General features: G+C 49.1%; 1 protein-coding gene and 1 pseudogene across 5 annotated transcripts in view; one reads left to right on the top strand and one right to left on the bottom strand.

Moving 5' to 3' along the window:
* Window positions 1-12,780, top strand: part of ARHGEF11 (Rho guanine nucleotide exchange factor 11) — a 112,494-nt gene that overhangs the window by 73,835 nt on the left and 25,879 nt on the right. For 3 of the 5 annotated variants that reach the window (XM_075563619.1, XM_075563610.1, XM_075563614.1), the window contains exons 8-11: window positions 2,755-2,874; window positions 4,396-4,441; window positions 5,023-5,099; window positions 6,225-6,362. In XM_075563619.1, coding sequence (XP_075419734.1) covers window positions 2,755-2,874; window positions 4,396-4,441; window positions 5,023-5,099; window positions 6,225-6,362 — 381 coding nt within the window. The remainder of the gene's footprint in view (window positions 1-2,754; window positions 2,875-4,395; window positions 4,442-5,022; window positions 5,100-6,224; window positions 6,363-12,780) is intronic. The other 2 variants (XM_075563620.1, XM_075563622.1) reach the window with 1 other exon arrangement.
* Window positions 7,815-8,156, bottom strand: LOC142429284 (GTP cyclohydrolase 1 feedback regulatory protein pseudogene; annotated as a pseudogene).

Below are 12,780 nucleotides of genomic sequence, written 5' to 3'. Positions count from 1 at the left end.
AGGAGAGAAGCTGGGTTGAAAGACTGAAGCATTCTCAGGGTGCAGGTGGCAGTGAACTTGGGAACTGGATGAGATTAGCATCACGCAGGGCAGTAGTGGTGCAAGGACAGCCGGGTTGAAGGTGGAATTTTGGAAACGGCGTGCTTCTGTATCAGACAGAACCACTTCTAACATCGCAACATGTGCCCGTATTTTTGTATTGTTTTCTTGTCCTTTCCCCCGATTGGACTAGGTTCCTTAAAAGCAGGACCGCGCTTCTTAGTTCTACATTTATAAAGTCCCCCACACGTAGCACAATGCCTGGCATATATTAAGTCTGAGTAAGTGTTTGTGAGCCTGAAGCTTGGCCTAGATTTAAAAGTGTAGGCAGGGAGTGAGGGGACAGGGATAAGCTGATGAAGTCAGGATGTGAGAAGAGCCAAGGCAGTGGAGGGTAAGTGGAGAGGAGCGAAATTTCAAGGGGGAAAGGATTCAAAAGAGGTGAGGTAAAGATGTGGCTCTTGGGCTTGGTGGGCAGGTCATTTTGCTCTTAGAAAAAGTAGCTGTGAGCAGCCCTCTCAGGCTCAACTCTGGGTCTCTCTCCAAGAGTCGAGTGGAGGAGAGAGGAGTGAGGACCATCACAGACCCATGGGAAGAGTTAGTCCCGTGGCCTCGTGGGGCTTGTGAATCAGTCTATAGGTCCCCAGACCAGAAAATAGATGATGCCCAGCCACCACTACCCACTGGTCTAAAAGAGATCTCAGTGAGAGACCCTCAGAGAGTAGGAGAAATACAGAACCAAAGAATAAAATTGTACATCATTAAAAAGACCAGGCTTACTGGTCAGAGAGAGACTGGAAGAAGAACCCCTGAAACTGGGGCCTTAGTCACCCTTCAGGTCTGGAAGTGGACTCACCCCCCGGATCAGTTTTCAGCCAAACCATAGGTCCATATGGGGAATCGTAACACCAGGGAGTTACACAGTACCTTAGGACAATCAGGCATTTGAGAGCAAAAGGTCAGTATACACTCAAAGACAAAATCAGAAGGGCTGGGGAAAGGACAAGAAGGGAAGCCAGCAGGCAGTGTAGAAGTGAGATGGGCGACATTACATTGTGGGGATTGCAGTCGATGACGATAACAGACGTTCACGTGTGTATGTTGACTGGCGGACTGGTCTTCCCTGTAATTCTTCATCCAGTTCACAGTGAGTTGACGATGGGATGGAGAGACTGCCAGAGTGGTGTGTGTTGAGGAGTGACAGGAAGGAGTGTGAGGCACTGACTGGGGAAGGGAGACTGAAGAAAAGGGCAGGGCATTGAGAATAGTCAAAGCCAGGGAAAAAAAGGTTTGTGTTGTTGGGCTTTGGTTTTGGTTTTGTTTTAAGAGATAATTAGCATGTTTTTGTAGAATGAAGGAGCGGCAATGGGAGTGGTGATTTAAAGATAGGTGAATGGCTCCTAAATTGACCCGAGAGACTTGGAAATTAGCCTTTATAAAGAGTTCCAGAGTGTCTCATCCGAGGCAGGAGGAAAGGTGACGGAGATATTTTCAAGTAGCATTCAGGCACGGGTCTCACCTTTCCTGCCGGAGCACCCCGAGTGCGGCCACCGTTCATCTGCCAGTGAAGGTGTCCACAGGGCTGTGACGCGAGCCGGTTTCAGTGGCACTCCCAGAGTAAAGCAGGCTAGGCAGGGAGGCTTGGCCATCTACTCCCCAAAATCAGCCTGTGATCACAACGGCCCTCAGTCCCTTTGTGCAGGAGCTCCCCAGGAATTAGGAGCTGGCTGGCAACTGGCACCAATGTGGAGAGAACTCGATGCTTGGTAGGCCTGGAGAAGGTGAGTTATTAAGTGTGAGGAGTTTGTCGAAAGGTGATCAGCTAGCAGAGAGGCCCCAGATGACCACTCACAGCACTGAGGGGACTTCCAAAAGTTCTTGGAGAAATTACACATCTTTCAGCTCCATCTTCCTACAAACTTGCTGAAGCCCCCTCAGATGAGAACCCAATGTGTTTAATTATGTAACCAACAAGATCAATGGAGCCTTTCTTTGTGTAAAATAAGAGGTGCCCTGAATTCCCTGTAACTGTGTGCCCGAGGCTGTGTGAAATGCTGTACCTAATCTCAGCGCTGCCCCGCGCGCTGCTGTCATCTCCATTTTATCAATGAGGACCTACGGAAGCTTGTCCAAGTCTACACAGCTAGTACGTTGAGGAGCAGCGTTCACAGGCACATCTCCCTGACCACTGTGCTGCTGTGCCCGGGTGCAGACAGTGAGGAGGACGAGATACATGGTTGGACAGGACACCTACCTCGGGCTGAGGGTCAGGGGGACTGACTGCTAGTCAGCACTGCTGCTTCTCATCCCCCATGGTTTCGCTGTCTGTACATTGCCTCTGTAGCACCTGTTAGTGTACTGTCCTGAATGCGCACTTCAGTGTTTCATGCCTAAACAGTGGTCTAGGAGGACGACTTGCCTTTGTTAAAATGCCAGGCATCAGCTGGGCCTCAATGACTGGGTCCCCTTTGGACAGGCCTTTGGGTTTTGTCTTTGTTCCCTAGCTGTCTCGTGTTTTGTACTGCTCCTCCTTGTCCATCCCTTTCCTGACCCTCTTCATGTTGAAGCCATGTGCATCTGTCAGAAGACTAAGATCTCCTTCCTGCTCTTCGTTTGGGGGTAACTGCTGCCTGTTCTTCCCACTGTGGAATCATCCATTCTCTACTAACCACCCTCTGCCTTTTCCCTCCTGCCTCTCCTCCTCACCCTCCCCAGCGTATCTGTGAGGTGCATAGCCGGAACCCCGACAGCCTTCTGGAAGAGCAGATCGAAGGTGCCCGGCGGCGAGTCACTCAGTTACAGCTGAAGATCCAGCAGGAGACTGGTGGCTCAGTGGTGAGTGCTGGTAGGCGCAGCTCTAGGAAGGGCACCGTGCAAGCCTGCTCGCAGGAGCTTTACAGAGAAAGTAAGGACAGAAGGCTGTGAGCCATGCCAGCACCCCAAGGCTAAGCTAATCGTCACCATCACTGTTATTTTAAGTCTGCAGTTCTTTGTGTTACTCCAAAGATGCCACATAAAGAAAAGGCCTATTTCCTGGCCTCTAAGAAGTGACTGTTACAGCGGAAAGAAGAACGCAGAAAGGACCTGCTTTTAGTCTCTTAGATTCGTCCTCTGCTTCCCAGGAGCCTCCTCACATATCCCTACCTGCGTCTGACTCATGACTTGCCTGGTAGCTTTTTCCACGGCCCACCCCTCCTGTAATGGGTCTTCTCACAGAAATCCCAGCACAACTTAAAGACTGCCTAAGTGCCCCCCTTGGCGCCTTGTGGAAGCTCCCGGCAAGGAGAGCCCGCATCACCTGCACTTGTCAGGAATGTCACCAGTAGGGCTGTACCTCTAGCAGGCCGAGCTTCTTGGGGTAACTAAAAAGAAACTGGAGGGTCCCCAGCATCAATCCTTGTTGAAGCCAGTAAAGATTATTTGAAGGTTTTTTAAGAATATGCAGATCAAAAAGGTTTGAGAATCACAGGGTAATCCAGTTATTTTAGCTTTCATTTCCGGAAGGACTTCCCAATATCAGATGGTTATTTATTGCAAGCTCGTGTCCTGCACCTGGATTGTCTGGATTAAAATCCTACCTGTATTATCGTCTGCTGTAAGATCTTGGACAAGTTCCTTAATCCCCGAGAGCCTCGGTTTCCTCATTTATAAAATGGAGATCACAATGCACGGCAGGAGGGGGCCCGGGAGAATTCAGTCGTGTCCTCTGCACAGAGGTTGTTTGAGCGTGCACGGCCACTGCTGGTGTCGGTGTGATTGTACGCCACCAAGTGGTGATCCCAGGGACCGGAGTTCAAATCCTGGGGTATCATTTTCCTACTGGGTCACTTGAACAAGTGACTTAAAGTGTCTGAGTCTCTGTCTCCTCGTTTATACTGTGAGGGTAACGTACCTAACTCAGAGTTGCTGAAAGATGAAATGAGACCTAGAAGACCTGGACAAGAGAACACTGTCAACACAGCTCCCTCCCCATCGGTGCGGTCAGTCAGCCCCAGGCCAGCGCTTCTCCGTCCCCTTCAAAGAACTCTCCAGGTCAATTCGTTCCTGCCTCAGTCACCTGTTACGTTTAGATAGTTAATGTCTACCTGACTAAGGCAGTGCATGCTTTGAGGTCCAAGGTGATACATGATGTGAGATTTTAGAATTCTCATAATAGAGCTCCCACCCCACCATTATCAGGGGTCACCGTCCTTCTCAAACTATTCAAATGAAGTGGTACCTCGTCTAGCTGGGCAGTGTAAGCCAGTGACTCAGAAGAGGGCGCCAGTCATATGCCAAGAAAGCTTTGATTGGAGGAAGGAAACAGCGAGAGCAGAGGCTCACAGAATTTGTCACTCTCTGGCCTTTCTTTTTTAGGACATATTTCCCCTGTACGGTGACGCCAGCCAGAGGTCATCAGAAGGTGAGCCCCACCCCCACAACCCCCTTTGTCTCTAACATGTCTTCAGTCTGTGTTTCTTAGCTACTAGCAGAATTGGGGAGATGAAATGTAGAATAAAGATCAAAAGCAGGACAGATTCGCAGCAGACTGGATATAACTGATGCAGTAGAAAAGTGTGTCTTAACAGTAGCACTGAATAGCTAAGTGCCAGGGAGACACTGGGACACTTATGGTTCAAAGCAAACTTTGCCTGACGGCACCAGGGCCTCATGAGCTCAGCAGCTCAGCACAGACCTGGTGTCAGAAGTGAAGGGGGAGTGAGGTGAGGAGTGGGACTGGTGGTGAGGCCGGGCCGTGGCGTCTGACTTAAGAGGTGGAATGGCCTGTGTGCGGGAGCGGGGAGGGCAAAGAGCAGAAGGCTGGGTCTGCTGGGAGTGGAGGGCAGGGCTGCCCAGGAGGGTGTCCGAGTGTAGAGATCCTGAGCCAGAGGGATGCAGGTGAAACAAAGGCAGGCAGCAGCTTCCCTTTCCTGCCCTGGGCGCAGGTTCCCAGCATACAGGCTCTTCTTTCCATCCTTACTGTGGACGCTGTTTTCTCCTCAGGCCGCCTCTCTCTCGATTCCCAGGAGGGGGACAGCGGCTTGGACTCTGGGACAGACCGCTTTTCTTCCCTCAGCGAGGTGAGTGCCAGCTGCGGAGGGCCTGCATAAAGGTGAGGCCACATGCTGCACCCCTTTGGGCACCTGGCGGATCTGCTGCTCACTGGGGCCACCAAGGCCTCGAGCTGTCACCTAGGAACTTCTGTGGCTCTGCTCCGAGGACTTTAGTCATGGCTCCAAATGAAGGGGTTCAGATGCACCCTAGATGCCAGCTCCGCACCCCCGACCGCTCTTCTGTCCACAAGGTCACTTCTGGTCAACAGTGTAGGGAGGGCAGTGAGAGACTGTCATTGACTCCAGCAAGCCGAGCCTTGGAGTGTAAGGGGCAGAGGCCTGAGTCACCTACGGGGGTCGCTGCCCCAACAGCCCTCCCTGACTGGGAGCAGCATCGTCCCAGGTGAGCACAGTGAGCCTGGCCCCGTCAGAAGCAGCAGCGCTGGCTCTGTCTCTCTCGCCACATGGAGCTTGTTCTCCCTGACTGGCGGCTCAGCTTTTCTGAAATGGATCGGGAACTTCAGGTTTGGCCTCAAAGGTTAGCCCTCCCACGTGTTCTCAAGTTGCATACTCAGTGTGAAAATCAGACTGAACGGAAGAGAGACTAATGATATTGGTGAAATATTTAGCTAGGCAGGTTAATGAAATATGTGAACAAGTATTTTAAGCATGTTACAAACCTAATAACAGGTAAATTGGCATTTGACTTCCTTCCTGCTCCCGTCTTTCCATGGGAAAGTGCGGAGTCGAAATGAGAGGACCCCGAGGCAGGAAAGTCACCAGGAAAGAGGAAGCGAGGTCCCAGATACACAGGACCCTGAGGCCGTGGCGGCTGGAAGCAGCACAGCCCAGTGGCGAAGAGTGTGGGCAGCAGGCCAGGACTGCCGGGGTTGGACCCCTAACTCTTGGACCTTCAGCAGATCTTAGAGCCTGTCTAAGTTGTGGTCTCCTTTTGGGGGAAGCGAGAGGGCTTACAGGGTCTACTCCCAGGCCTACCTTGAGAATTAAATGAGATAATAGGTTTTGATCAAGGGCTTTTAGTATAATGCCTGGTGCAGAGTAAGTACTGCATTTCTATTCACTGATGAGTGTGGTTCTCACCACCAAATGAGCTTCTGGATGAGTCTTCTTTCTGAATCTCCTTTCCTCTAGTCATTGATGAATCGGAACTCGGTACTCTCAGACCCTGGGCTCGACAGCCCTCGCACCTCCCCCGTGACCATGGCCAGGATGACTCCACACCACAAGCGGCAGGGCTCGGAAGTGCCAGTCCCCCTTACTAGCGAGCAGGTGAGTGAACTGCTCTGGGTATGCAGTTCTCTCCCCTTTTCTGAAGCCAGAGTGCGGGCCTGCGCACTCCAAGTCGGTGGCCTTGAATAAGCCAAGTTGTTCTGGCAACTCAGGATTTGAGGCCGACACTTGCCTAGAGAACAAACAGAAAAGGAAGAAAAGTTGCGAGCAGACACATGAGGGGGTGCTGTGGGCAGAGTCAGTGGTGCTTCACTGGGAATTCTGTGAGGTCTAAAGAGCAAGAGCCAGTTTTTCCTTCAGTGCTGGCGTTGTTTGGTGCAATCGACTCAGTTCCAACTCATAGTGACCCCAAGTACAAAAGAACAAACCACCGCTCAGTCCTGGTCCCATGCCGTCCTCACAATTGTTCCTGTGTGAGATTTTCCGTGTCTGACCACGTTGGGCTGCACTCTGTAAGGTTTTCCGTGGCTCATTCCTCACAGTGGACAGCCTGTTCCTTCTTCGGAGTTTGTTCTCCGTCTGGAAACTCTACCGAAAGCTGTGCACCTTGGGTGACAGGCCTGACACCCGAAATGCCCGTGACATAACCTCCAGCAACACACATGCCACCACGCTGTGACACACTGACAAGCCAGTGGGGAATGTCTGTGGTGGAAGGATATCAATTTGTTCCTTGTTTTCCCCAGAACACTAATTTTCCGTTTTCTCATCTAGCAAAATCTTATTATTTGGATTCTTAATATAGGAAACTGATCTTAAAAGAAAACATTTAAAAACCTCAACTTCCCCGGGTTGTCTTTGGATCAGCTCTCTCCTCCCACCTTTGGGGTGCATCCATGGAGCTTTGAAGTTCTGCAAAACCCAATTTCAAAGTCACTACTCTCCAGGACAGAACTGGGTCCCGGCGGGAGATTGCAGGAAGGCAAAGTTTGGCTTAATGCAAAAAGCTTCTAAAGCCTACCCTGTGTAGAACTGCCTGTCATTCAGGCAGACGCTGTGTCACTCCCCGTTGGGGACATTGGGAAGAGATCTCTTATTTTTGTAAAACTGTATTTCTTAAGCTTCATTTGCCACCACCACCCTGGTGATTTGTGTCGTACCCAAAAGACCACTGTATAGTGTTCTCTGGTGTTTTTCTTTCTTTTTTTTTTAAATTATTGAAGTGTTTCTCTCTTTTGCCTACTTGAGTGTAGGTCGCTGCCTGGCCAAACACAGCCCTGGTTTCTGGGCTCTGCCCGCCCCGGCCTGGGTCTCCCTCCCTGGGAGGGAGGGAGGGGGCTGACCCCAATGGGAGTCCGTGCACCCACACAGCTGAAGAGCAGCCACTCATCACAGCCCTTTACATGGGACCGCCCCAGGCCCGGGAGCCCCCCCCCCCCCCGCTGGGGTGCCTGGTGCTGAGCCCTTCACCCTGCCCACAGACCTACACCAGGGCAGGGGCCCTGCCCTCCCGACTGCCTGAGGCAGAATCTAGGGACGGTCATCTGCCCATTAGTGCTGGGCAGGGTAAGTGAGCGGGTGGGGAGAGGGGCAGGCAGTGAGGCAGGCCTTGGGGGCCGCGGTTTGCTTCTCGGCAGTCGGGCACTCCTTGTGCAGGCACCACACCAGGGTCTGGCCCACCCTGTTCATGCTTCATACGTGGAAGCCCTGCATTCCAGCTTGTCCAGGACTATGCGAGGAGGGTCGTTGACGTACTCACACAAAAGTTGTTTCCCAGAACTGTTCTCTTAGAGGGCCCCAGATGCTGCATCAGCACCGGGTCAGAGTGCTCATCGCCCACGTGGTGGGGCCCACCTCCATGGGGATCTGGGTGCTGATGAGCCGGTAGGGCATGGCGCCTGCGTCTCGGCCAGGTCCCACCCCGCGGCTCTCCACGCTACGCCAATGCCTCTGTCTTCGGGACGGCCGCAGCCCGAATCCCATTAATCCTGCTGCTGCCTGGTGTTTTTCTTTAGACTCTGCTTATTTTAACACTTTTGAAGGAAATCGTAAGTCACTACCTTCAACGCAAACCAATATCATGACCTATAATTGTGAAGTAAATGTAAAAATCAATATGCACATAGAGCCATGTAGGCAAAATGCGTCCTTCTATGTCGCAAAGGGAAAACCGGCCTCCTTCATAGTCTCTGGACAAATACATCCGAAACTGATGCTTACAGCTTCTGCGGAAGAAAACCCTTTAAACTCTGTTTGCCCTTTGTGTCCTTTTCCCTGTGTGCTACCAGGTGTGCTAAAATTTTACTCAAAAAACTGAGTAGATAAATTCAAACAAACCGAAATATAAACTCTAGATCCTGTTTCTTCTCAAAGACACCAGTGAAGCCTCAGGGTTACCGTACGCACTGCTGTAGAGTTGGTGCCAGCTCCTAGTGCTGTTGGAGACGGAGACTCCGTCCTGCCGAGAGCCAGAGGTAGAGCGAGAGCTGGAAAGGCACTCCCTGTCCTTCACTATTATTACTAATCCTTTTATTGGGGGCTCTTACTGATATTATAACAATCTCTGATTCAGTTTATTCATGCATCATTTTACAATTGCTACCACCATTGGTTTCAAAACTTTTTTCTTCTTGAACTCTTTGATATCAGCTCCCCTTTATCCCCTCCTTCCCCAACACTACTCCCCAAGAACCCTTATTATTAAGTAACATATTATTATTATTTACCATAGCTTACACCATCCAGTGTATCCGTTCCCCTGCAGTTCTGTTTGCGTTCCCCTTGAGTGGGGTTATGGTCATCATTGCTATTAGCTCCCCTTCCCCCGCTCCTCCTGTGCCCCCAGGGCATCATTACTCCTGTTAGCATTTCTGAAGGGGTATCTCTCTTGGCTATCATGCATCCAGCGCTCTTAATTAGACAAATGAGCATAATGCGCAGGTCTAACAAGATCAATGAGGTAAAACATAGACCACTGTAGTAAGGGGAGGAAATATTATGAACTTGAGGCTAGCTATGTGTTTCATCAGGCTATACCCCCCCCCCCTAGGTTTATTATCCCTCTGTGAGGGAGTGCCCATGCTCACCATCTTACAGTGAGAGCCAGGGTTATTAAGTCAGGGCTCTGTTGCTGACTAGCCTGTCCAGATACAGCGTTGCTGGGCGTCACTTCAGTCAGGATTCAGTGCTGTGTAATGGCATGTCCAGATACCACCAGGGGGCGTCTTGAATTTCACAGTACTTGCCATACCAGAGGCATGAGGGTGATTTTTTGCAAAGTGTGGGTGCAGCCTATTGGTGAGTTGTAAAATCAGAATCACAAAGGACACCAGGTTTCTGGTTAGATAGAAACTGGTGACTCCTCCAACTCTGGAGTAGAACTCACTCCCATGCCTCAGTTTTCAGCCAATCAATAGGTGTAAAAGGGGAACAACAACACTAGTAAGGTACACACACACAACTTAGAACAGTCATCCATTGGAAATCAAAAGGTCAGCATTTACCCGAGGACAGAGCCCAGAAGCATTAGGGAAAAAAGAAGAATGGAGACAGAAAATGGAGGAACTGAGATAAGTAATGTTACACTGAGGGGGCATAGAAATGAGATCAAACGAAATGTGTGTGACTTGTAAAACTATCAGTCTGCCCATTCAACTTTCACCCCATTTTGCAGTAAAACCCCACAGTCATTTTGGATGGTGGGGGAGATGGCACAGGAAGAAACAGTGAACAATAATCTTAATGTTTAACCAACTCGTCACCGTCAACCAACCTGTTTATCAGTGAGTTAAGTCTGCCCCTGATGGTCTCCACACGGTTAGCAGTAGGGGGGTGGGACCATAAGCAACTCTCATGTTCTATTAGAAAGTTCTGTAATATTTGATCTTTTAGTAAACATATTCTGGTTTTGTAATCATATACGCACACACATGTAAATACTTAAAATAAAATCTTAGCCACAAAACCTTAGTGCTTTTCAGTTTCACCAGAGAGCAAAGTGGAGCCAGAGTGGTTCTCTGATTCCCCCTAGGGATCCTGGACCTACAGGGATTCAAACATTGGAGTCTTAAGGGAGAAGAGATTCTGGGAAATGCAAATACAGCAGCTTGGCCCTGACTCTGCGGCTCTGAGCACCCCGTTCTATCTCTGGGCCTCACTTTGTTCCATTCTGAGCCAGTGCTAGATTCAGACCTCAGCTGCCTTCCAGGTCTCTCATGCCATTGCTGCAGCATCCTGAGCATGGTGTCCAGGAGAGCACAGCAGGGGTGGGGCTTGAGAACACGGTTGAGGAGAGTGCCTTGGGCCTGGACAAAGTGGGCACAAGTCAGCTGGGAGTGGGTCCCAGAGGCAGAGCCCACGTTGTAGGATCAGAGGGAATGAGGAAGAGAAAATTGAAAGTGAAAAACATAATTAGTTAAAAAAAGAAACTTGGAAAGTCGAGGAACCTATAGGAGAAAAGCTTGTCCAGTGAAGTGTCTGAAAAGTCTATGCAACATGAAATCTTTTTCATCACATCATAGTGCAAAAAGGAAACCTTCCCCTTGTGGGGTGATTACGATTTGGGCTGTCAACTACACGGTCAGCAGTTTGAAACCACCAGGCACTCAGGAGAAAGATGGAGCTTTCTACTCCCTTAAGAATTACCGTCTCAGGGAGGGGTGGGGGTGAAAAAGAGGACCTGATGCAAAGGGCTTAAGTGGAGAGCGAATGCTTTGAGAATGATTGGGGCGGGGAATGTATGGATGTGCTTTATACAATTGATGTATGTATATGTATGGATTGTGATAAGAGTTGTGTGAGTCCCTAATAAAATATAAAAAAAGAAAGAAAATGATGAGGACAATGAATGTACAGATGTGCTATACACAATTGATGTATGTATGCATTGTGATAAACATTGTATGAGCCCCTAATAAAATGTTTAAAAAGAAAAAAAAAAGAATTACCGTCTCAACTCTCACTCACTCACTCCCTCGCTAAAAAAAAAAAAATTACCGTCTCAGAAACATACAGAGGCACCTACAGAAATCTTTGTCCTGTAGGGCCACTTTGAGTCGGCAATAAGTTTGGTTTTTTATTTTTAATCAGTGGCTTATAGATGGGAATTAGACTTTAATTAAGACAGACCTAAGTGGGAAAGAAAGAAAAGTCAGGTCAATTCTTTGGGGTTTCAGACCAAATAAAACCCACTGTTGATCAAGTCGATACTGACTCCCTGTAGGATTGAGTAGAGCTGCCCCTGTGGGTTTCCGAGACCAGAAATCTTTACAGGAGATGGTTTTGAACTGCTCACCATGTGGGTTTTAGACAGGTGATGGGAATCTAGAGCCCCTGGGTGGCACAAATGGTGAAGTGCTCCGAGAGCAGTTGAGCAGTAGTTGGAGAGCGTGACTTTGGTGATAGAAGTGAAGTTAGAGGGAGATTGCATAATAGAACTTTGCAAGAGCAATAAGGACTTCTTCATTGCAAAGACCTTTTTCCAGCAGCATAAAAAATGACTGTAACGCCCACAGACTAGCGACTGCCAGGGGGGGGGGGGCAGCGGGATAGAGTGTGGTGGGTGTCATCTTGGGTGATATGGAAGTTAGTAGTCCACAAGAAGAAGAGAAATCCTGATAAACTATTTTATTAGTACCATATATACTCCAGTATAAGCCTACCTGAATAATGTGCTGAAAAGCTCAACTTATACATGAGTATAATAAAGTTGATGATCTGAAATGTAAGCCCCTAGCTAATATACAATAAAATATCTTTTTTTGAGCTCAATATCAGTAGCCAAAAGGAGCCCATGGGCTTACTGTGGAACAGATAATCAGTTGCTCATATGTAAGTTCATCATAGCCAATAGATGACTGAGTCTATATCTCACCTAAATTTCAAGAACATCTCAAGGATGACTGTGACTGCCTGAACACTGGTGATGGGAGACCTGACTATCTGGGATGGCATCAAGACCATCGTCTATGAGGAAAACACAGGGTGGTTTAAAGGAGAAAAATCAAAGAAGAGACGGAAACGTGCTCTTAATTGTAGAGTGGCTGAAACACAGAGAAGAAAGGACAGAGTATAAAGGACTCAACAGAAAATTTCCAAGAGCAACTCAGGAAGACAAAGCATTAGAACAAAACACGGGAAGACCTAAAGCTAGGAAACCTGGAAGGCAGACCATGCTCAGCATGTATCAAGCTAGAATAAGCAAAGAAAGAATCTACGGCTCGAGTTGCAATGTTGAAAGGTTCTTGGGCAGCACATTGAAAGATGCAGAAAGCACCGGTAGAAGGAACACAGTTTGTGCCTGAGCCAAAAGAAATGGCCACCGGGGTTGTTACAAGCGGTGCCATGGGATGCAGAACCAGGGACCCTGAAGGACGAGAGTCAGACACGCTGAAGGCATTCGTGAAGAGCCAACTGCTGAGGAAAGACCCATGTGTGTGCCCATCCTGAAGAAAGGTGACACACAGAATGTGTTACATCTTCCTATCCACGGGCGTGGTGTGTTTGTCCATTTCTGTAG

The sequence above is a fragment of the Tenrec ecaudatus genome, chromosome 1 (genome assembly GCF_050624435.1).
Source record: "Tenrec ecaudatus isolate mTenEca1 chromosome 1, mTenEca1.hap1, whole genome shotgun sequence".
Taxonomy (NCBI): Eukaryota; Metazoa; Chordata; class Mammalia; order Afrosoricida; family Tenrecidae; genus Tenrec; species Tenrec ecaudatus.
This window is presented reverse-complemented; position numbering and strand designations above follow the sequence as displayed.